Source organism: Hyla sarda, chromosome 5 (genome assembly GCF_029499605.1).
Source record: "Hyla sarda isolate aHylSar1 chromosome 5, aHylSar1.hap1, whole genome shotgun sequence".
Classification (NCBI taxonomy): domain Eukaryota; kingdom Metazoa; phylum Chordata; class Amphibia; order Anura; family Hylidae; genus Hyla; species Hyla sarda.
Genome location: NC_079193.1, coordinates 372,096,342 through 372,122,122, shown reverse-complemented (window position 1 = coordinate 372,122,122; position 25,781 = coordinate 372,096,342). Strand labels below are relative to the sequence as shown.

Genomic DNA, 25,781 nt, shown 5'->3' with positions numbered 1-25,781 from the left:
GTAATGGGAGTCTGATGAATGAAAGACACAGAGGAAGATTTACTGTAAAAAAAGAGTTAATATGATATCCGTGCAGACAAACTAATGATTATTAAATGAGAATGAGGGTTTAGAAGTCAAGCGTCAACTAAGGACTCGGAAGCCCATCGGTCAAAAGGTATATAAACAACAAAAACTATGGTGCCTGAGCTCGTGATATAAAGACTCCCTGGTCAAGTAAAATAGTTAGAAAATCTACTAGTTGAGGAAATAGCTAAAATGACATTGAAAGGGAGAATAATTATTAAGGGGGGGGGGATCTTACTGATGTCAACTGGAAAAATACTTAATATAATATAGGGACAGGCAGAAGGCTATCTTTCATATAAGAGAGGGATAGACATAAGGCTATCCTCCATATAAGATAGGGATAGGCATAAGACTATCCTTCATATAAGATAGGGATAGACATAAGGCTATCCTCCATATAAGATAGGTATAAGCTTATCCTTCATATAAGGTAGGGATAGACATAAGGCTATCCTTCATATAATATAGGGATAGGCATAAGGCTATCCTTCATATAAGATAGGGATAGGCATAGGGCTATCCTTCATATAATATAGAGATAGGCATAAGGCTATCCTTCATATAGGATAGGGATAGGCATAAGACTATCCTTCATATAAGATGGAGATAGGCAGATGGCTATCCTTCATATAAGATAGGGATAGGCATAAGGCTATCCTCCATATAAGATAGGTATAGGTATAAGGCTATCCTTCATTTAAAATAGGGATAGGCATAAGACTATGCTTCATATAAGATAGAGATAGGCATAAGGCTATCCTTCATATAAGATAGGGATAGGCATAGGGCTATCCTTCATATAAGATAGGTATAGGCATAAGACTATCCTTCATATGGGATAGGCATAAGGTTATCCTTCATATAATATAGGGATAGGCATAAGACTATCCTTCATATAAAATAGGGATAGGCATAAAGTTATTCTTCATATAAGATAGGGATAGGCATAAGGCTATCCTTCATATAAGATAGGGATAGGCATAAGGCTATCCTTCATATAAGATAGGGATAGACATAAGGCTTTCCTTTATATAAGATAGGGATAGACATAAGGCTATCCTTCATATAAAATAGGGATAGGCATAAGGTTATTCTTCATATAAGATAGGGATAGGCATAAGGCTATCCTTCATATAAGATAGGGATAGGCATAAGTCTATCCTTCATATGAGATAGGGATAGGCATAAGGCTTATCCTTCATATTAGATAGGAACAGGCATAAGGCTATCCTTCATATAAGATAGAGATAGGCATAAGGCTATCCTTCATATAATATAGGGATAGGCATAAGGCTGTCCTTCATATAAGATAGGGATAGGCATAAAGTTATCCTTCATATGAGGCTCCTTTCACACTGCTGTTTGTGCCCGGTAGTGTAATGGCCGTTAGAAGATAGCGGGAGATTTTTTTTTGCTTGCGACATCTTTTTGTCCCGCTAACGTCCGGCGGAATAATGGGAGTCATAACGGACATCAGAGAATCCCATTGAAGTGAATTGGATCCTCTGTGCCCAATATGACTCCCGTTAGGCTCCGTTACAAAAACAGACATTAATGGCAGACAAAGTGGAAAAAAAAGAGCCCTTAACGTCCGTTTGTAATGGAGCCTAGTTTATAGTGTTGAAAGTAGCATAAGATAAGGATAGACATAAGGCTATCCTTCAAATACGATAGGGACAGGCATAAGGCTATCCTTCAGATAAGATAGGGATAAAACATAATGCTATCCTTCATATAAGATAGGGATAGACATAAGGCTATCCTTCATATAAGATAAGGATAGGCATAAGGCTATCCTTCATATAAGATAGGGATAGGCATAAGGCTATCCTTCATATAAGATAGGAATAGGTATAAGGCTATCCTTCATATAAGATAGGGATAGACCTAAAGGGGTTATCCAGGAAAAAACTTGTTTTTTATATATCAACTGGCTCCAGAAAGTTAAACAGATTTGTAAATTACTTCTATTAAAAAATCTTAATCCTTTCAGTACTTATGAGCTTCTGAAGTTAAGGTTGTTCTTTTCTGTCTAAGTGCTCTCTGATGACACGTGTCTCAGGAACTGCCCAGTTTAGCAGAGGTTTGCTATGGGGATTTGCTTCTAAACTGGGCGGTTCCCGAGACACATGTCATCAGAGAGGACTTAGACAGCAAAGAACAACCTTAACTTTAGAAGCTCATAAGTACTGAAAGGATTAAGATTTTTTTTATAGAAGTAATTTACAAATCTTTTTAACTTTCTGGAGCCAGTTTAGATATATATATATAAAAAAAAATTCCTGGATAACCCCTTTAACCCCTTAACGACGCAGGACGTATAACACTGGAAAAAAAACACTGCAAAAAAAAAGTAAAAAAAAAAAGTGTTAATAAAGGTCATTTAACCCCTTCCCTAATAAAAGTTTGAATCACCCCCCTTTTCCCATAGAAAAAATAAAACTGTGTAAATAAAAATAAACATATGTGGTATCGCCACATGCGTCAATGTGTGAACTATAAACATATATCGTTAATTAAACCGCACGGTCAATGGCGTACGCGCAAAAAAATTCCAAAGACCAAAGAAGCGTATTTTGGTCACTTTTTATACCATTAAAAAAATGAATAAAAAGTGATCAAAACATCCGATCAAAACAAAAACCGTACTGATAAAAACTTCAGATCATGGCGCAAAAAATTAGTCCTCATACCGCCTCGTACATGAAGATGACATTTTTAAACGTAATAATTTTCCTGCATGTAGTTATGATTTTTTAACCGTATGGACCTACAGAATAATGATAAGGTGTCATTTTTACCGAAATATGCACTGCGTAGAAACGGAAGCCCCCAAAAAGTTACAAAATGTCGTTTTTTCTTCGATTTTGTCGCACAATGATTTTTTTTCCCGTTTCGCCTTGAATTTTTGGGTAAAATGACTAATGTCACTGCAAAGTTGAATTGGTGACGCAAAAAATAAGCCATAATATGGATTTTTAGGTGGAAAATTGAAAGGGTTATGAATTTTAAAAGGTAAGGAGGAAAAAACGAAAGTGCAAAAACTGAAAAACCCTGAGTCCTTAAGAGGTTAAGGGGTTAATCCTTCATATAAGATAGGGATAGGCATAAGGCTGTCCTTTATATACAATAGGACCAGGGTACTATTCATAGTGTTCAGAATATTGAGCAGATTAGAAGGGCCAAATAGTTCTTATCTACCCACACATTCTATGTTTCTATGTAACTACATGTGGTGCACAAATAAAAATGAATTGGCAAAGCTGTGCATCTTCAAATGATATGTACTCAAATAATACTAACATACACTGAATAAATAGGGCTACACACCATGGTTGTCCTAGCTATTGTTCTGCATAACTCACTTTACTAGGAACAATCGAGTATGTGCCTCTGCTAGAGGCACCAAGCAGAGCATGTGAACCCGGCCTAATATTGCCATAGATTACCAAAGTAATACTAACATAGAGTGCTCAAATAATATTGCCATACAGAACTAACATAATATAACCACATAGTGCTCAAATAATACCATTGTACAATTATCAAACCATTAGTTTGACTAAAGCACTCTATATTATACAGTACTCAAATAATGTTGCCATACAGTGCCTAAATATTAATGCCACTATACAGTGCTCATATAGTACTGCCGTATAGTCCCAAAATAATACAATTTTACAGAGCTCAAACAAATAGTATTATCTAAACTTTATCATATAGTACTCAAATTATTTTGCCATATGATGCCTAGTTCACGCAGTTCAAAAATAGTACTGCCATACAGTGCCCAAATAATAAAAATAGAATCTTAAATATATAATAAAATCTAAGCAATAAATAATACCTGAAATAATATTTCCACATCAAAGTTTAAATTATACCCTAACAATGCTCAAATAAATCCATCAAACCAATCCAATCACCAGTGCTATAAAAAGAACAGATAACCATATCATGTGACAACCATATAACAGTGGTCAGAAGATGGATAAACAACAGGAAACATTGGCTCTTGAACAAATACATAAAGTGCGCAAATATCAGTATTTTGCAGTGCCAAAAACTAACCCTAAACAGTGAATTAACCAAACTATCATTCAATGTTCATATAATACTACCTCCTTACAGTGCTCAAATCATACTACCGCCATACAGTGCTCAAATAATACTTCTCCATACAGTGCTCAAATAATACTACTCCATACAGTGCTCAAATAATACTACTCCATACAGCGCTCAAATAATACTACCTCCATACAGTGCTCAAATAATACTACCTCCATACAGTGCTCAAATAATACTACCTCTATACAGTGCTCAAATAATACTACCTCCTTACTGTGCTCAAATAATACTATCTCCATACAGTGCTCAAATAATACTACCTCCATACAGTGCTCAAATAATACTACCTCTATACAGTGCTCAAATAATACTACCTCCTTACAGTGCTTAATTAGTACTACCCCCATACAGTGCTCAAATAATACTACCTCCATACAGTGCTCAAATAATACTACCTTCATACAGTGCTCAAATACTACCTCTATACAGTGCTCAAATAATACTACCTCCTTACTGTGCTCAAATAATACTACCTCCATACAGTGCTCAAATACTACCTCCATACAGTGCTCAAATAATACTACCTCCTTACAGTGCTTAATTAATACTACCTCTATACAGTGCTCAAATAATATTACCTCCTTACAGTGCTTAATTAATACTACCTCCATACAGTGCTCAAATAATACTACCTTCATACAGTGCTCAAATACTACCTCCATACAGTGTTGAAATAATACTACCTTCATACAGTGCTAAAATAATACTACCTCTATACAGTGCTCAAATAATACTACCTTCATACAGTGCTCAAATACTACCTCCATACAGTGCTCAAATAAAACTACCTTCATACTGTGCTCAAATAATACTGTCTCCATACAGTGCTCAAATAATAATGCCGCAATACAGTGCTCAAATAATACTACCTCCATACAGTGCTCAAATAATACTACCTCCATACAGTGCTCAAATATTACTACCTCTATACAGTGCTCCAATATTACTACCTCTATACAGTGCTCAATAATACCACCATACACTGATTTAATAATAGTGTCATACAGAGGCAAAATAATCCAACCATACAGTGCTCAAATTAAATTGCCACACAGAGCCTAAATACTGCCCTCAATCTGTTTATATAACACTTTATATTTGCACACTTTATAATAAAGCCCCTAGTGGAGCCCTGGAACCCAGCCTTATATTGTCATAGATTACCAAAATAATACTAACATACAGTGCTCAAATAATACAGAGCTAACATAATACAACCACATAGTGCTCAAATAATACCCCCATGCAATGCTCAGGCAATACAATTGTACAGTTCTCAAACCATTATTTTTACTTGATCACTCTATATCATACAGTAATGTTGCCATACAATGCCCAAATAATACCCCAACAGAGTGCTTAAATTATGCTATACAGCTCACAAATAATAACTCTATGCAGTTTTTAAAATAACATTTCCATATAACATATACCGCCACTCAGTGCTCCCATCAAACCAGCCCAAACACCATAGTAAAATAGCTAATAAGGCTGAAAAAAGACCAGAGTCCATCAAGTTCAACCTATAACCCTAATGAGTCCCTACTGAGATGATCCAGAGGAGGCAAAAAACCCTCATACTAGAGGTAAAAATTCCTTCCCGACTCCAAATATGGCATCAGAATAAATCCCTGGATCAACGTTCTGTCCCTAAATATCTAGAATCCACCATTTCTATGAAGGGGACAAATAACAATGCCGTGAGGGATGTAAGAGTACCCACAGAATGTTAAAGGGGTACTCCGGAGGAAAATTATATTTTTCATATCAACTGGCTCCAGAAAGTTGAACAGATTTGTAATTTACTTATATAAAAAAAAATCTAAATCTTAATCCTTCCAGTACTTATGAGCTGCTGTATGCTCCGGAGGAAGTTGAGTTGTTCTTTTCTGTCTGACCACAGTGCTCTCCGCTGCCACCTCTGTCTGTGTTAGGAACTGTCCAGAGCAGGAGCAAATCCCCATAGCAAACCTCTCCTGCTCACGACAGTTCTTGACATGGACAGAGGTGTCAGCAGAGAGCACTGTGGTCAGACTGGAAAGAACTACACAACTTCCTGTGGAGCATACAGCTGCTGATAAGTTCTGGAAGGATTAAGATTTTTTAATATAAGTAATTTACAAATCTGTTTAACTTTCTGGCTCCAGTTGATTTGAAAAAAAAATAAAAATAAAATGTATCTATACATATATATGTTTTCCACAGGAGTACCCCTTTAATGTTGATGCCAATGTGTCCTTTCTAGAATTCGGCCTTAATTGAGCCTTTTTATTTTTAGGGGTTGGAAGGACCAAAAGGGCCCCCTGGAGCTCCTGGACCAGTGGGATTTCCTGTAAGTTAAAACTATTTTTATTATTTTTATTAATTGATTGTCCATGGATACCAGATAATTTATACCTACTGTGGTTTCACTTTATTTTTTCAACTATTTAATTTTAGGGCTTACAAGGAGAACGAGGTGAAAAAGGAAGCCATGGAGAAAAGGTAGGAAAAGAATCGACAGGTCCTCTTCTTTTGGTCCTTTAAAAATCACAGATTTCTATGTTTGGGGAAAAATATGTTCAGGAAATACCAAAAAAAAACCTTCTTGAGCTGCACAATTTACATGATTATTATAATTTTTTTAATTAAAGGGGTACTCCGCCCCTAGAAATCTTATTCCCTATCCAAAGGATAGGGGATAAGATGTCTGATTGCGGGGGTCCCGCTGCTGTCACACCCCCTCCCATAGACTTGCATTGAGGGGGTGGGGCGTGACGTCATAAGGAGGCGGGGCTATGACATCACAAGCTCCTGGCGCTGGCACCAGCGTTCGGAACAGTTTGTTCCAAATGGTGGGCAGCGGAGTACCCCTTTAATGATTGTCCTCTTTTTAAAAAATGTTATCCTACAAGATGAATCTGTTAATAGAGTGGTAGATATAATAGATCACCATGGTGGGTTATCCCAATCCCTATAACATATCAACAGGGGGTGATTGATAGGACCCCAAACAATCATGAAAACGGCTGTCAAATGTCCTCTGAGTTAAAAGGGTACTCCATTTTAGGGACTGTCCAGAGCAGCATATGTTTGCTATGTGGATTTTCTCCTTCTCTGGACAGTTCTTAAAATGGACAGAGATGTCTGCAGAGAGCTCTGTGTTCCAAAAAGAAAATAATTTCCTCTATAGTATTCAGCAGCTATTAAGTACTGGAAGGATTAAGATTTTTTTAATTGAAGTAATTTACAAATCTGTTTAACTTTCCGGCACCAGTTGATAAAAAAATAAATAAAAATAAAATAAAGTTTTCCACCGGAGTACCCGTAAAGCGTCAGTGCACATGCTCAGTCTCCACTCCATTCACTGTCTATGGGACTTCCTAACATTTCAGAGCACTGAGCTTGGCAATGTATGGAAGTCCTGTAGACAGTGAATGTAGCGATGGCCGGGCAGGCACTCAATGAGGGGGTTGATGAGGGGGCATTTGATCTCGATCAGCTATTTATTCCCTATCCTGTGAAGAAAAAAAAAATAAAGAATTCAAAAACATCCTTCATCCACAAACCTGTTTGATTTTTCAGAGACGCATTTCGGCTTCTCCTCTGCCATGTCGCCAGACTAATCACTTTTAATCAAACGTGACCACTTATCACCCGCGATCTATGTTTAGAACGATCCATATAAATTTTTGCGCTGTTCGGAGACCCTGGTTTCCCCAGACCTAATTACAGCGCCGCGCAATCTTTACTCCCCAATAAATTATTATGAATCTGCAGGGAGACTATTACGCCGCGCAGAAATATGTTATAAAGCAGTCAATTTGATTAGCCTTTATATACATTACGCCGCCGCTTCAAATTTCACTGAAACATTTTCATTTCTCATTAAACAAAAGCAGCGTAAATGGCCTAAAGTATGTGAACACCTCCATCCATTATAATGGGACTAAGTGAAGGCCATTATCATCGGGAAGAATATAAATGGAGAGCTGGAAGCGCAGGGCCCCCGCAGTGTTATATACACCTGGGAAATAACTCTCTGCAAATAGAATTATCCGCGCTTGGTACATTAATACAATTTAATACAGTATTATTGTCTTATACGTATTCATTAGGGAGGGTGATAGATTGATGGAGCAAGAGAAGCCCTAAACGCCTGATGGAAATAAAATTTATGTAAATATTCGGTGATTTATTTTCACAATTTTGTCCAATCTTGTAAATTAGCTAGTGACCTTGCAAGGTAAAACGGCTTTAAGGGTGAATTATGTGTACAGATGTAATTGGTCCCAATGGAGAGAACACAGTGTACCATGCATGTTACCCTCACAATGTATGGAAAGATAGCCTGCATCAAATTATACTCCGGCTGATTACTGTCATTTGTTCTGCTTTATAATTAAGTAATGATGTAAAATGTTGTAATGAATATTGCCTAGGAAACGTTTCTAGCATTAATTAAGAAGATAATTCCTCTAAACAGCACACCGAGTGGCTGGGAGTGGTACTGCAAGAAAAACAAATATTTAAAAAAGCTATTAAATAGATGACCTAATAATGTATGATCCGAAGGGGTCTGACCCCTGGGATCCCCTACGGATCAGCAGATAAAAGGGACTGCAGCTCCTCACAAATCAGTGTGGCTGTAGCAGGTATTACATCTCGGCCTATCGTAGTGAAAGGGAACAATCAGGGGTGAACTTCTGTACCAGAGGCTGTCCGGGCATGCTGGAAGTTGTAGTTTTGCAACAGCTGGAGGCACCCTGGTTGGGAAACGCTGGTCTATGTAGAGGAGCTTCTTCAGGGTCCTGTACAGTACACAATGTCCTAAAAATGTAAAATGGAGTCGCCCTCACCTGGTGTCCAAAGGAGCAGCTGACCCTGGTACAGGTAAAGAGTACAGAACATGTAATACCTCCCTGTACTGTAGGGGGCGCTACCAGACACCAATCAGTGCATGTACTTCAGTAATACAGGTAAAGAGTACAGAACATGTAATACCTCCCTGTACTGTAGGGGGCACTACCAGACACCAGTCAGTGCATGCACTTCAGTAATACAGGTAAAGAGTACAGAACATGTAATACCTCCCTGTACTGTAGGGGGCGCTACCAGACACCAGTCAGTGCATACACTTCAGCAATACAGGTAAAGAGTACAGAACATGTAATACCTCCCTGTTCTGTTGGGGGCGCTACCAGACACCAGTCAGTACATACACTTCAGTAATACAGGTAAAGAGTACAGAACATGTAATACCTCCCTGTACTGTAGGGGGCGCTACCAGACACCAGTCAGTGCATACACTTCAGTAATACAGGTAAAGAGTACAGAACATGTAATACCTCCCTGTTCTATTGGGGGCGCTACCAGACACCAGTCAGTACATACACTTCAGTAATACAGGTAAAGAGTACAGAACATGTAATACCTCCCTGTACTGTAGGGGGCGCTACCAGACACCAGTCAGTGCATACACTTCAGTAATACAGGTAAAGAGTACAGAACATGTAATACCTCCCTGCACAAAGGCATGCACAACATACAACTTCTGCTGGCAATCTGCTGCATTGGGATCCATACAGTACCAAATTGTAAAGATACAGGGTCCCTAGAAAAGGTACAATAGTTTTGCATCAGATTTTACAAAAAATAGTAGAATCATTTTGGACAGGAAAGAAGATTCAGCTGACGAGGACAACATTTTTAAAATGTTTATTTAAACCCTACAGGATACAAAAAGTGCTGTCCTTGTTTTGGACAAGTATGTACAGAAGTAGGGACTCCTGACAAAGACAGGAGTCCCTGCTCTTGTACATTGATAGGCAAAGCAAACACTGTACACCTTAGCTGACATTTGCATAGAAGAATCTAGGTATGCACCAAAAGCTAAGTGCACCCGGCCCAGCAAATGTTAACAGTATATGCCTTGCTACTCTGTGTACAGGAGCAGAGACTCCTGCTGTTTGACAGGTATCCCTGCTCCCATTTGAGTCAAAATCCGCTGAACCCTAATCTAATGACATAGCCAAAACTTGCCAACAAGATTTGACCTATAATGTGTATTGGGACCTACCCTCTCTCCCCAAACAGCAAATTTCTGATGAGAAAGGGGTCAGGATGCTGGATTTCAACATGCCAGAAAGGCTTGGCTGCAGCCTTTTCTCCTGAAAATTAAATAGATAGTTGTATAATCTATAATATACGGTCAGAATGTCTCGACAGTGCAAATGACTTCTCAGATTGTGTGAGTCTTTCCATTTCTATGGGTTGGTGCTGGGTGGTGGCCACTGTGGGTACTGACACCCAGAACCAAGGAAGCTGATCCTGGCAGGAGGGTTGCTTCTTTGCAGGTATGGTATTGTGTCTGTGGCATGTATACATGTGACGGTCATTTGTGATTTGTTACCATGTTCTAGCCATGGTGTTTTTGAAGTTTCACAGAGGCCATAGTGTTTACAGAGGCCATGGTGTTTACAGGGGCCATGATGTTCACAGGGGCCATGATGTTCACAGAGGCCATGGTGTTTACAGGGGCCATGGTGTTTACAGGGGCCATGGTGTTTACAGGGGCCATGGTGTTCACAGGGGCCATGGTGTTCACAGGGGCCATGGTGTTCACAGGGGCCGTGGTGTTCACAGAGGCCATGGTGTTCACAGAGGCCATGGTGTTCACAGGGGCCATGGTGTTTACAGTGGCCACGATCTTTACAGGGACAATGGTGTTCACAGGGGCCAAAGTGTTCACAGGGGCCAAAGTGTTCACAGAGGCCATGGTGTTCACAGAGGCCATGGTGTTCACAGGGGCCATGGTGTTCACAGAGGCCATGGTGTTCACAGGGGCCATGGTGTTTACAGGGGCCATGGTGTTTACAGGGGCAATGGTGTTCACAGAGGCCATGGTGTTCACAGGGGCCATGGTGTTCACAGAGGCCATGGTGTTCACAGGGGCCATGGTGTTTACAGGGGCCATGGTGTTTACAGGGGCAATGGTGTTCACAGAGGCCATGGTGTTCACAGAGGCCATGGTGTTTACAGGGGCAATGGTGTTCACAGAGGCCATGGTGCCATGGTGTTCACAGGGGCCATGGTGTTCACAGAGGCCATAGTGTTCACAGAGGCCATGGTGTTCACAGAGGCCATGGTGTTCACAGGGGCCATGGTGTTCACAGAGGCCACGATGTTCACAGGTCAGAATATATATATAATAATATAATAATAATATAATATACGGTCAGAATGTCTCGACCGTGCAAATTACTTCTCAGATTGTGTGTCTTTCCATTTCTATGGGTTGGTGCTGGGTAGTGGCCACTGTGGGTACTGACACCCAGAACCAAGGAAGCTGATCCTGGCAGGAGGGTTGCTTCTTTGCAGGTATGGTATTGTGTCTGTGGCATGTATACATGTGACGGTCATTTGTGATTTGTTACCATGTTCTAGCCATGGTGTTTTTGAAGTTTCACAGAGGCCATAGTGTTTACAGAGGCCATGGTGTTCACAGGGGCCATGGTGTTCACAGAGGCCATGGTGTTTACATGGGCCATGGTGTTCACAGGGGCCATGGTGTTCACAGGGGCCATGGTGTTCACAGAGGCCATGGTGTTCACAGGGGCCATGGTGTTTACAGGGGCCACGATCTTTACAGGGGCAATGGTGTTCACAGGGGCCAAAGTGTTCACAGGGGCCAAAGTGTTCACAGGGGCCAAAGTGTTCACAGAGGCCATGGTGCTTACAGGGGCAATGGTGTTCACAGAAGCCATGGTGTTCACTAGGGCCATGGTGTTCACAGAGGCCATGGTGTTCACAGGGGCCATGGAGTTTACAGGGGCAATGGTGTTCACAGAGGCCATGGTGTTTACAGAGGCCATGGTGTTCACAGAGGCCATGGTGTTTACAGGGGCAATGATGTTCACAGAGGCCATGGTGTTTACAAGGGCAATGGTGTTCACAGAGGCCATGGTGTTTACAGGGGCAATGGTGTTCACAGAGGCCATGGTGTTTACAAGGGCAATGGTGTTCACAGAGGCCATGGTGTTTACAGAGGCCGTGGAGTTTACAGAGGCCGTGGTGTTCACAGGGGCCATGGTGTTCACAGAGGCCATGGTGTTCACAGGGGCCATGATGTTCACAGAGGCCATGGTGTTCACAGAGGCCATGGTGTTCACAGAAGTTATGGTGTTCACAGAGGCCATGGTGTTTACAGGGGCAATGGTGTTCACAGAGGCCATGGTGTTTACAAGGGCAATGGTGTTCACATAGGCCATGGTGTTTACAGAGGCCATGGAGTTTACAAAGGCCATGGTGTTCACAGGGGCAATGGTGTTCACAGAAGCCATGGTGTTCACTGGGGCCATAGTGTTCACAGAGGCCATGGTGTTCACAGGGGCCATGGAGTTTACAGGGGTAATGGTGTTTACAGGGGCCATGGTGTTTACATGGGCCACAGTGTTCACAGGGGCCACAGTGTTCACAGAGGCCACGGTGTTCACAGGTGCCATAGTGTTCACAGAGGCCATTGTGTTCACAGGGGCCATGGTGTTCACAGAGGCCATGGTGTTCACAGGGGCCATAGTGTTCACAGAGGCCATGGTGTTCACAGGGGCCATGGTGTTCACAGGGGCCATGGTGTTCACAGGGGCCATGGTGTTCACAGGGGCCATGGTGTTCACAGGGGCCATGGTGTTCACAGAGGCCATGGTGTTCACAGAGGCCAAGGTGTTCACAGAGGCCACGGTGTTCACAGAGGCCACGGTGTTCACAGAGGCCACGGTGTTCACAGGGTCCATGATGTTCACAGAGGCCATGGTGTTCACAGGAGCCATGGTGTTCACAGAGGCCATGGTGTTCATAGGGGCCATGGTGTTCACAGAGGCCATGGTGTTCACAGGGGCCACGGTATTCACAGAGGCCATGGTGTTCACAGGGGCCACAGTGTTCACAGAGGCCATGGTGTTCACAGAGGCCATAGTGTTTACAGGGGCAATGGTGTTCACAGAGGCCATGGTGTTCACAGAGGCCATGGTGTTCACAGAGGCCATGGTGTTCACAGGGGCCATGGTGTTCACAGAGGCCATGGTGTTTACAGGGGCAATAGTGTTCACAGAGGCCATAGTGTTCACAGAGGCCATGGTGTTCACAGAGGCCATGGTGTTCACAGAGGCCATGGTGTTCACAGGGGCCATGGTGTTCACAGAGGCCATGGTGTTCACAGAGGCCATGGTGTTCACAGAGACCATGGTGTTCACAGAGGCAATGGTGTTCACAGAGGCCATGGTGTTCACAGAGGCCACGATGTTCACAGGGTCCATGGTGTTCACAGGGTCCATGGTGTTCACAGGGGCCATGGTGTTCACAGGGGCCACGGTGTTCACAGAGGCCATGGTGTTCACAGAAGCCACGATGTTCACAGGGTCCATGGTGTTCACAGGGTCCATGGTGTTCACAGGGGCCACGGTGTTCACAGAGGCCATGGTGTTCACAGAGGCCATGGTGTTCACAGAGGCCATGGTGTTCACAGGGTCCATGGTGTTCACAGAGGCCACGATGTTCACAGGGTCCATGGTGTTCACAGGGTCCATGGTGTTCACAGAGGCCATGGTGTTCACAGAGGCCATGGTGTTCACAGAGGCCATGGTGTTCACAGGGGCAATGGTGTTCACAGGGGCAATGGTGTTCACAGAGGCCATGGTGTTCACAGAGTCCATGGTGTTCACAGAGGCCATGGTGTTCACAGAGGCCATGGTGTTCACAGAGGCCACGGTGTTCACAGGGGCCACGGTGTTTATAGAGGCCATGGTGTTCACGGGGGCCATGGTGTTTTTGAAGTTTCCCAGTGGTCATGGTGGTGGATCATGGTTGGTCTGCACCATGTGAACGTACCCTACAAAGTGGATGTGTAGCTTATTAAGAAATGGCTCAATCATTTTATTATGTCTAATGTGTTTTTTCTTTACTATGTTATATCAGGCCTCCCTGATATTTCCGTCTTGTGAATCTCGTCTATGTTGCAACATCTGGTCATGTGATCACGGAAGATAGAAATTTATCGTTGCATTTTTGCCTTTTTTTTTTACCATACAAATGCACCTGTTTTTTTTTTTTTTTTTTTTTTGGGCGACTTTTTTGACCGCTATGCAGAAATGTCAAATTTTCCAAACACCCATACGTAGGCGTTGTGCTTTTTACACTTTTAACTTGCAGTGGTCACAAATTTATCAACGTACAACTGTCGCACAGAAGTCGTGAAAAAGTCGTATAAGCAAAAACACCCTGTAAACCTACACCAGCTCACAGTTGTCTTGGGATTTCCCTCACTTCCGATAGGTGCGACAAATTTATTAACACCGCGCAATCTTCTCTAAGGCAAAACAGAGATTTAAAAAAAGCCCATCAAAATACCGTACAAAGACTGAGCTTGATGAATCTCCCCCATGGCCTGGGGTCCCCATTGCTCTATGTCTATGTGTGTACTGCCTCAGACCAGTGCTTCCCAACCAGGGTGCCTCCAGCTGTTGCAAAACTACAACTCCCAGAATGCCCGGACAGCCTTCGGCTGTCCGGGCATGCTGGGAGTTGTAGTTTTGCAACAGCTGGAGGCACCCTGGTTGGGAAGCACTGCCTCAGTGTCACGATGCCGGCTGGCAGGTAGTGGATCCTCTGTGCCAGAGAGGGATTGGCGTGGACCGTGCTAGAGGATCGGTTCTAAGTCACTACTGGTTTTCACCAGAGCCCGCCGCAAAGCGGGATGGTCTTGCTGCGGCGGTAGTGACCAGGTCGTATCCCCTAGCAACGGCTCAACCTCTCTGGCTGCTGAAGATAGGCGCGGTACAAGGGAGTAGACAGAAGCAAGGTCGGACGTAGCAGAAGGTCGGGGCAGGCAGCAAGGATCGTAGTCAGGGGCAACGGCAGGAGGTCTGGAACACAGGCTAGGAACACACAAGGAAACGCTTTCACTGGCACTAAGGCAACAAGATCCGGCGAGGGAGTGAAGGGGAAGTGAGGTGATATAGGGAAGTGCACAGGTGTAAACACTAATTGGAACCACTGCGCCAATCAGCGGCGCAGTGGCCCTTTAAATCGCAGAGACCCGGCGCGCGCGCGCCCTAGGGAGCGGGGCCGCGCGCGCCGGGACAGAACTGACGGAGAGCGAGTCAGGTACGGGAGCCGGGGTGCGCATCGCGAGCGGGCGCTACCCGCATCGCGAATCGCATCCCGGCCAGAGGCGGTATCGCAGCGCCCCGGGCCCGGAGCGCTGCAGTGAGAGGAGTGTAGCGAGCGCTCCGGGGAGGAGCGGGGACCCGGAGCGCTCGGCGTAACAGTACCCCCCCCCTTGGGTCTCCCCCTCTTCTTGGAGCCTGAGAACCTGAGGACCAGACTTTTGTCCAGGATATTGTCCTCAGGTTCCCAGGACCTCTCTTCAGGACCACAACCCTCCCAATCCACTAAAAAGAAGGTTTTCCCTCTGACCTTTTTAGATGCCAAAATTTCCTTGACGGAGAAGATGTCCGAGGAGCCGGAGACAGGAGTGGGGGGAACAGATTTGGGAGAGAAACGGTTAATGATAAGTGGTTTAAGAAGAGAAACATGAAAGGCATTAGGAATACGAAGAGAAGGAGGAAGAAGAAGTTTGTAAGAGACAGGATTAATCTGGCGCAAAATCTTGAAAGGACCAAGATAGCGTGGTCCCAACTTATAGCTAGGGACACGGAAGCGGACATATTTGGCGGAGAGCCATACCTTGTCTCCAGGGGAAAAAATGGGAGGAGCTCTTCTTTTCTTATCCGCGAATCTCTTCATGCGTGAAGAAGCCTGTAAGAGAGAATTTTGGGTCTCTCTCCATATGATGGAGAGATCACGAGAAATTTCATCCACAGCGGGCAGACCAGAGGGCAAGGGGGTAGGGAGGGGGGGAAGAGGGTGACGGCCGTACACCACGAAAAACGGGGATTTGGAGGAAGATTCAGAGATTCTGAAATTATACGAGAATTCGGCCCAAGGTAGAAGATCTGCCCAGTCATCCTGGCGGGAGGAAACAAAATGTCGTAAATAGTCACCCAAGATCTGGTTAATTCTTTCTACTTGTCCATTGGATTGAGGATGGTATGCAGAAGAAAAATTTAATTTAATCTTGAGTTGTTTACAGAGAGCCCTCCAGAATTTAGACACAAATTGGACGCCTCTATCCGAGACGATCTGCGTAGGCAACCCGTGAAGACGAAAAATGTGTACAAAAAATTGTTTAGCCAACTGAGGCGCTGAAGGAAGACCAGGAAGAGGGATGAAATGTGCCATTTTGGAGAATCGATCAACGACCACCCAAATAACAGTGTTGCCATGGGATGGGGGTAAGTCAGTAATAAAATCCATACCAATCAGAGACCAAGGTTGTTCGGGAACAGGCAGAGGAAGAAGAAAACCAGCGGGCTTCTGGCGAGGAGTCTTATCCCGGGCACAGATAGTGCAGGCTCGCACAAAGTCCACCACATCAGTCTCTAGAGTCGGCCACCAATAGAAGCGAGAGATGAGTTGCACAGATTTCTTGATGCCTGCATGACCTGCGAGATGGGAGGAGTGACCCCATTTGAGGATTCCGAGGCGTTGGCGTGGAGAAACAAAGGTCTTTCCTGGTGGAGTTTGCCTGATGGAGGCTGGAGAAGTGGAAATCAGGCAGTCAGGAGGAATGATGTGTTGAGGAGAGAGTTCAATTTCAGAAGCATCTGAGGAACGAGAGAGAGCATCGGCCCTAATGTTCTTATCAGCAGGCCGAAAGTGAATTTCAAAATTAAATCGGGCAAAGAACAGAGACCACCTGGCCTGACGAGGATTCAGCCGTTGGGCAGACTCGAGGTATGAGAGGTTCTTGTGATCGGTGTAAATAATAACTGGAAATCTTGATCCCTCCAGCAGATGCCTCCATTCCTCAAGTGCTAATTTAATGGCTAGAAGCTCTCGATCCCCGATGGAGTAGTTCCTCTCCGCCGGAGAGAAGGTCCTAGAAAAAAACCCACAAGTAACAGCATGCCCGGAAGAATTTTTTTGTAGAAGGACAGCTCCAGCTCCCACTGAGGAGGCATCAACCTCCAATAGGAAGGGTTTAGATGGGTCAGGTCTGGAGAGCACGGGAGCCGAAGAGAAGGCGGACTTGAGTCGTTTAAAGGCGTCTTCCGCTTGAGGAGGCCAAGACTTGGGATCGGCATTTTTTTTGGTTAAAGCCACAATAGGAGCCACAATGGTAGAAAAATGTGGAATAAATTGCCTGTAATAATTGGCGAACCCCAAAAAACGTTGGATGGCACGGAGTCCGGAGGGGCGTGGCCAATCTAAGACGGCAGAGAGTTTATCTGGATCCATTTGTAGTCCCTGGCCAGAGACCAAGTATCCTAGAAAAGGAAGAGATTGGCATTCAAACAGACATTTCTCAATTTTAGCATAGAGTTGATTGTCACGAAGTCTCTGAAGAACCATACGGACATGCTGGCGGTGTTCTTCTAGATTGGCCGAAAAAATTAGGATATCATCAAGATATACAACAACACAGGAGTATAACAGATCACGAAAAATTTCATTAACAAAGTCTTGGAAGACAGCAGGGGCGTTGCACAGGCCAAAGGGCATGACCAGATACTCAAAGTGTCCATCTCTGGTGTTAAATGCTGTTTTCCACTCATCCCCCTCTCTGATGCGGATGAGGTTATAGGCGCCTCTTAAGTCCAATTTAGTAAAGATGTGGGCACCTTGGAGGCGATCAAAGAGTTCAGAGATGAGGGGTAAGGGGTAGCGGTTCTTAACCGTGATTTTATTAAGTCCGCGGTAGTCAATGCAAGGACGTAGAGAGCCATCTTTTTTGGACACAAAGAAAAATCCGGCTCCGGCAGGAGAGGAGGATTTACGGATAAAGCCCTTTTTTAGATTCTCCTGGACGTATTCAGACATGGCAAGAGTCTCTGGGGCAGAGAGAGGATAAATTCTGCCCCGGGGTGGAGTAGTGCCCGGGAGGAGGTCGATAGGACAATCATAAGGCCTGTGAGGAGGTAGAGTCTCCGCTTGTTTTTTGCAGAAAACATCCGCGAAGTCCATATAGGCCTTAGGGAGACCGGTTACTGGAGGAAGCACAGAGTTACGGCAAGGGTTACTGGGAACCGGTTTTAGACAGTCCTTGGAACAAGAGGGCCCCCAACTCTTGATCTCCCCAGTGGACCAATCCAGGGTTGGGGAATGAAGTTGAAGCCAGGGAAGTCCAAGGAGAATTTCCGAGGTGCAATTGGGGAGGACCAAAAGTTCAATCCTCTCGTGATGAGATCCGATGCTCATTAGAAGGGGCTCCGTGCGGAAACGTATGGAACAGTCCAATCTTTCATTGTTTATACAATTGATGTAAAGGGGTCTGGTGAGACTGGTCACAGGGATGTTGAACCTGTTGACGAGAGAGGCCAAAATAAAATTTCCTGCAGATCCAGAGTCTAAGAAGGCCACAGAAGAGAAGGAGAAGGCAGAGGCAGACATCCGCACAGGCACAGTAAGACGTGGAGAAGCAGAGTGGACATCAAGGATTGTCTCACCTTTGTGCGGAGTCAGGGTACGTCTTTCCAGGCGGGGAGGGCGGATAGGACAATCCCTCAGGAAGTGTTCGGTACTAGCACAGTACAGGCAGAGGTTCTCCATGCGGCGTCGTGTCCTCTCTTGAGATGTCAGGCGAGACCGGTCGACCTGCATAGCCTCCACGGCGGGAGGCACAGGAACAGATTGCAGGGAACCAGAGGAGAGAGGAGCCGAGGAGAAGAAACGCCTCGTGCGAACAGAGTCCATATCTTGGCGGAGCTCCTGACGCCTTTCGGAAAAACGCATGTCAATGCGAGTGGCTAGGTGAATAAGTTCATGAAGATTAGCAGGCATTTCTCGTGCGGCCAGAACATCTTTAATGTTGCTGGATAGGCCTTTTTTAAAGGTCGCGCAGAGGGCCTCATTGTTCCAGGATAATTCAGAAGCAAGAGTACGGAATTGTACGGCATACTCGCCAACGGAAGAATTACCCTGGACCAGGTTCAACAGGGCAGTCTCAGCAGAAGAGGCTCGGGCAGGTTCCTCAAAGACACTTCGAATTTCCGAGAAGAAGGAGTGTACAGAGGCAGTGACGGGGTCATTGCGGTCCCAGAGCGGTGTGGCCCAAGCCAGGGCTTTTCCAGACAGCAGGCTGACTACGAAAGCCACCTTAGACCTTTCAGTGGGGAACTGGTCCGACATCATCTCCAAGTGTAATGAACATTGGGAAAGGAAGCCACGGCAAAGCTTAGAGTCCCCATCAAATTTATCCGGCAAGGATAGTCGTAGTCCAGAAGCGGCCACTCGCTGCGGAGGAGGTACAGGAGCTGGCGGAGGAGATGGTTGCTGGAGCTGTGGTAGTAACTGTTGTAGCATAACAGTCAGTTGAGACAGCTGTTGGCCTTGTTGCGCAATCTGTTGTGACTGTTGGGCGACCACCGTGGTGAGGTCAGCGACAACTGGCAGAGGAACTTCAGCGGGATCCATGGCCGGATCTACTGTCACGATGCCGGCTGGCAGGTAGTGGATCCTCTGTGCCAGAGAGGGATTGGCGTGGACCGTGCTAGAGGATCGGTTCTAAGTCACTACTGGTTTTCACCAGAGCCCGCCGCAAAGCGGGATGGTCTTGCTGCGGCGGTAGTGACCAGGTCGTATCCCCTAGCAACGGCTCAACCTCTCTGGCTGCTGAAGATAGGCGCGGTACAAGGGAGTAGACAGAAGCAAGGTCGGACGTAGCAGAAGGTCGGGGCAGGCAGCAAGGATCGTAGTCAGGGGCAACGGCAGGAGGTCTGGAACACAGGCTAGGAACACACAAGGAAACGCTTTCACTGGCACTAAGGCAACAAGATCCGGCGAGGGAGTGAAGGGGAAGTGAGGTGATATAGGGAAGTGCACAGGTGTAAACACTAATTGGAACCACTGCGCCAATCAGCGGCGCAGTGGCCCTTTAAATCGCAGAGACCCGGCGCGCGCGCGCCCTAGGGAGCGGGGCCGCGCGCGCCGGGACAGAACTGACGGAGAGCGAGTCAGGTACGGGAGCCGGGGTGCGCATCGCGAGCGGGCGCTACCCGCATCGCGAATCGCATCCCGGCCAGAGGCGGTATCGCAGCGCCCCGGGCCCGGAGCGCTGCAGTGAGAGGAGTGTAGCGAGCGCTCCGGGGAGGAGCGGGGACCCGGAGCGCTCGGCGTAACACTCAGGCTATGACTGCAGAGGGTTACAGGTCCCTGCAGTTTACGCTGTGATGGTTGTTGAACCTTACACATAGTTGCAGCACATAAAAATGTTCATATTCTCTTATTGGAAAATGCATTATACGAATATATAGCTGCATTCATTTAGTTCAGTGTTTCTCCAGCTGTTGCAAATCTACAACTCCCATCATGCCCTGATAACCTTCCACAACCTGCGCATCTCCATCTGTTTTAAAACTACAACTCCCATCTTGTTCTGACAGCTTTCCTCAACCTGAGGCTCTCCAGCTGTTGCAAAACTACAACTCCCATCATGCCTTGACAGCCTTCCACAACCTTCGGCTTTCCAGCTGTTGCAAAACTACAACTCCCAGCCAGCAGGTCTTGATAGCTTTCCCCAACCTGTACCTCTCTAGCTGTTGCAAAACTACAACTCCCATCATGTCCTGACAGTTTTTCTTAACCTAGTCTCTCCAGCAGTTGCAAAACCCCCACCATGCCCTGATAGCCTTTCCCTACTTGTGGCACTCCAGCTGTTGCAGGACTACAATTCCCATCATGCCCTGATAGCCTTTCCCAAACTGTAGCTCTCCACATGTTGTAAAACTACAACTCCCACAATGCCTCGACAATTTTCCCAAACCAGTGGTTTCCCAGATGTTTCAAAACTACAACTCCCATCATGCCCTGACAGCCTCCAAGGCACAATGGGAGTTATAGTATCACAATGGCTTTAGAGACACAGTATTGGGAACAATTTAAAGGGGTACTCCACTGGAAAACATTTATTTATAAATCAATTGGTGCCAGAAAGTTAAACAGATTTGTAAATTACTTCCATTAAAAAATCTTTATCCTTCCAGTACTTATCAGCTGCTGTTCTGATCCACATGAAGTTATTTTCTTTTTGAATTTCCTTTCTGCCTGACCGCAGTGCTCTCTGCTGACAACTCTGTCCATTTTAGGAACTGTCCGGAGCAGGATAGGTTTTCTATGGGAATTTGCTTGTACTCTGGACAGTTCCTTAAATGGACAGAGGTGTCAGCAGAGAGCACTGTGGTCAGGCAGAAAGGAAATTCAAAAAGAAAAGAACTTCGTGTGGAGCAAATAGCAGTTGATAAGTACTGGAAGGATTAAGATTTTTTTTATAGAAGTAATTTACAAATCTGTTTAACTTTCTGGCACAAGTTGATTTAAAAAATAATAATAATGTTTTCCAGTGAAGTTCTCTTTAAAGAGTTAAAGGTGAAGCTCGCACTGTGAACACACAAATTCATTGTATTTCACATATGTTGTAATATCTTCTAGTTAAACAATTCAGGTGAATACATTATTTTGTCTTATTAAACAGCAGAAAAGTTCTGTAGAAAGAGAAGATCACTACTGCCCCCTGGTGGCCCCTGGGAAAATACTACCATTAAAATCAGTGTAAAAAATGATCTCATCTCAAAGCATGAAAGTCTCTGCCCTGGAGGAGGGGGGGGGGGGGGGTCCTAAATAGGGACCCTGCATTTTAATGTCCACATGACCTATAGAATACGGAGGGCTTCGTGTTATTATAGATACGCCCTCACTTTATGGTTGATAGGGGGTCTGACTGAGCCTCACCAGAACTAAGGAGCAAGAACTTTTTCCCTGCATAGTTGGTTTCCCAGGGTAAGCAAAACATGGCGCCACAGCTGCCCACAGGTTGTGTATGGTATTGCAATTCAGCCCTATTCAGCTCTATCTGTATACTGCTGCTGCTATATTATTATTTATTTATTATTATTTATTTATTTATATAGTGCCTACAGATTCCGCAGCACTTACAATCTATGGGATTAGGATATATAGTAGTGATATACCTCCTCATCAGCTTTGTCTGTATACTGCTGCTGTCTTGATAGGGTGAGGATATATATAGTCAGGATGTCAGGATGTATAGTAATTACACCCCTCCCCTCCAGCTCTATCAGTATAATGCTGCTGCTATCTATAGGAGTCCAATCACTTCACCTTGGTGACATCCAGCACCAGACGCCCTATTAGATGACTAGCTGCAATGATAAGACTCCACACCCTCTCTCTGCAAAGCCAGAGGAATCATGGGAAATGTAGGCATCATTAGGGAATAATTTTAGTAATAACATTTCAATTAGTAGGGCTAAAAACACCATGCCTGACACATCAGCTGAAACAGGTAGGCACAAGGCATACACATAAATCTCTACATTATTCTCTAACAATGACCTAGGCAAAGTGCTTCTTTAAAGTTATTAAAACTTTACTCAGTTTTTCAATTCTCTTAGTGCCTGCAATAGCTGTGTGACCACCAATATAGCTAACATTACACCTCCCACGTGCTGTCACCCAGCTTTCTTTGGGTCCTTAAAGGGGTACTCCGGAGGAAAACTTTTTTTTTTTTTTTTTTTAATCAACTGGTGCCAGAAAGTTAAACAGATTTGTAAATTATTTCTATTAAAAATGTTTAATCCTTCCAGTACTTATCAGCTGCTGAATACTAGGGAGGAAAATCTTTTCATTTTGGATTTATTTTCTGTCTGACCACAGTGCTCTCTGCTGACACCTCTGTCCAGAGCAGGAACAAATCACCAGAGCAAGCATATGCTGCTCTGGACTGTTCCTAAAATGAACAGAGGTGTCAGCAGAGAGCACTGTGGACAGACAGAAAGGAAATTCAAAAAGAAAATAATTTCCTCTGTAGTATTCAGCAGCTAATAGGTACTGGAAGGATTAATGTTTTTTAATAGAAGTAATTTACAAATCTGTTTAACTTTCTGGCACCAGTTGATAAAAAAATAAATACAAATAAAATAAAAAAACTGTTTTCCACCGGAGTACCCCTTTAATGGTAAAATCTTCTCAGCTTTCCCAGGACCAGATGGAGTGAAGTCCCCTGCAGCACTGCGATGCTATAGCCCGGGATTGTGGTCCATTATCCAGCAGTTCTCAGCAGTGTATCCTCATCCACACCCTGAACCAGTGATTCCCAACCAGGGTGCCTCCAGATGTTGCAAAACTACAACTCCCAGCTTGCCCGGACAGCCAAAGGCTGTCGGGGCATGCTGGGAGTTGTAGTTTTACAACAGCTGGAGGCACCCTGATTGGGAAACACTGCTGGGAGTTGTAGTTTTGCAACAGCTGGAGGCACCCTGATTGGGAAACACTGCTGGGAGTTGTAGTTTTGCAACAGCTGGAGGCACCCTGATTGGGAAACACTGCTGGGAGTTGTAGTTTTGCAACAGCTGGAGGCACCCTGGTTGGGAAACACTGCCCTGGACCCATCAGTGAGATCCTATCATTACGTAGAGCGGGGCTATATCTGTACGGGCGGCCTCAGGGGTCCTGGAGGAGGATGAGTAATCCACAGGCGATAGGGGGAAAGTGGTAGTGGGAGGAAATAATGACTTCATTGAATGAAACATCAATCTCCAATCATTTATATGCACAATATCATTGACGGAATAGGATTTCCCATAAGAGAAAGAAATAGCAATTACATGTAGGAAGTAGAATGTAGGATTTACATGTATGGATATGACTCAGACTATTATAATAGACAGTGACTTATGGGGGGAGGGGGTCACCACTGGCACGGGGGGAGGACAGGGGGGAAATATAGAAATTACATTGCAAAAATATATCTCTTTGGCAGTTTTTCCCAACCATGGTGCCTCCAGCTGTTGCGAAACTACAACTCCCAGCATGGAGGCACCCTGGTTGGGAAACACTGCTCTATGGCGTCAGAACTTTGTTCTTCCGTTACAGAGCTTCAAATCTCCTGCCATAAGCAAAATAATAAAATTCCAGTTCCCTGTAGCTGCCACTAGGGGAGATCTCACTGCATGCAGATTTATATGGCTAAGATTTAAGAGTCTTTAGACAGCTCCTAGGCTCCCCCTACAGGTGGCTGCAGGCAGAAAAATTATTATCATTTCCCTCTTAGGCATGTTTAAACGGATTAGGAGGGTTAGTAGAGAGAGTTAGGGGTTAGGATTAGGAGGGTTAGTAGAGAGAGTTAGGGGTTAGGATTAGTAGGGTTAGTAGAGTTAGGGGTTAGGATTAGTAGGGTTAGTAGAGAGAGTTAGGGTTTAGGATTAGGAGGGTTAGTAGAGAGAGTTAGGGGTTAGGATTAGTAGGGTTAGTAGAGTTAGGGGTTAGGATTAGGAGGGTTAGTAGAGAGAGTTAGGGGTTAGGATTAGGAGGGTTAGTAGAGAGAGTTAGGGGTTAGGATTAGGAGGGTTAGTAGAGTTAGGGGTTAGGATTAGGAGGGTTAGTAGAGTTAGGGGTTAGGATTAGGAGGGTTAGTAGAGAGAGTTAGGGTTTAGGATTATGAGGGTTAGTAGAGAGAGTTGGGGGTTAGGATTAGGAGGGTTAGTAGAGAGAGTTAGGGGTTAGGATTTGGAGGGTTAGTAGAGTTAGGGGTTAGGATTAGGAGGGTTAGTAGAGAGAGTTAGGTGTTAGGATTAGGAGGGTTAGTAGAGTTAGGGGTTAGGATTAGGAGGGTTAGTAGAGTTAGGGGTTAGGACTAGGAGGGTAAGTAGAGAGAGTTAGGTGTTAGGATTAGGAGGGTTAGTAGAGTTAGGGGTTAGGATTAGGAGGGTTAGTAGAGTTAGGGGTTAGGACTAGGAGGGTAAGTAGAGAGAGTTAGGGGTTAGGATTAGGAGGGTTAGTAGAGAGAGTTAGGGGTTAAGATTAGGAGGGTTAGTAGAGTTAGGGGTTAGGATTAGGAGGGTTAGTAGAGAGAGTTAGGGGTTAGGATTAGGAGGGTTAGTAGAGTTAGGGGTTAGGATTAGGAGAGTTAGTAGAGAGAGTTAGGGGTTATGATTAGGAGGGTTAGTAGAGAGAGTTAGGGGTTAGGATTAGTAGGGTTAGTAGAGTTAGGGGTTAGGATTAGGAGGGTTAGCAGAGAGAGTAAGGGGTTAGGATTAGTAGGGTTAGTAGAGTTAGGGGTTAAGATTAGCAGGGTAAATTGAGTTAGGGTTGGGATTAGTAGGATTAGTAAAATTAGGGTTAGGATTTGTAGAGTTAGGATAAGTAGGGTTATTTGAGTTAGGGGTTAGGACTAGTAGGTTTTGGGTTAGTTTAATTATGGGTAGGATCAGTAGGGTTAGTTTAGTTAGGGTTTAGGATTAGTAGGTTTAGGGTTAGGATTAGTAGGGTTATAGTGTGGGATTAGTAAGGTTAGGGTTAGAATTAGCATTGTTAAATTTAGTTGGGGTGTAGTTAGAATTAGTAGGTTTAGCTAATCCTAGTACTGTAATGATTTAGATGATAAGGGTAGACTTAGTAGGGTTATAATTAGGGTTAGGATTAGTATAGTTAGTGGGGTTTTATTTAGGGATAGGATCAGTATGGTTAGGGTT

At 44.5% G+C, this 25,781-nt stretch overlaps 1 protein-coding gene across 3 annotated transcripts in view; it reads left to right on the top strand.

Moving 5' to 3' along the window:
• COL22A1 (collagen type XXII alpha 1 chain) overlaps positions 1 to 25,781 on the top strand; it is a 395,576-nt gene that overhangs the window by 197,259 nt on the left and 172,536 nt on the right. For all 3 annotated transcript variants that reach the window (XM_056522812.1, XM_056522815.1, XM_056522813.1), the window contains 2 exons: positions 6,476 to 6,529; positions 6,637 to 6,681. In XM_056522812.1, the coding sequence (XP_056378787.1) occupies positions 6,476 to 6,529; positions 6,637 to 6,681 (99 nt within the window). The remainder of the gene's footprint in view (positions 1 to 6,475; positions 6,530 to 6,636; positions 6,682 to 25,781) is intronic.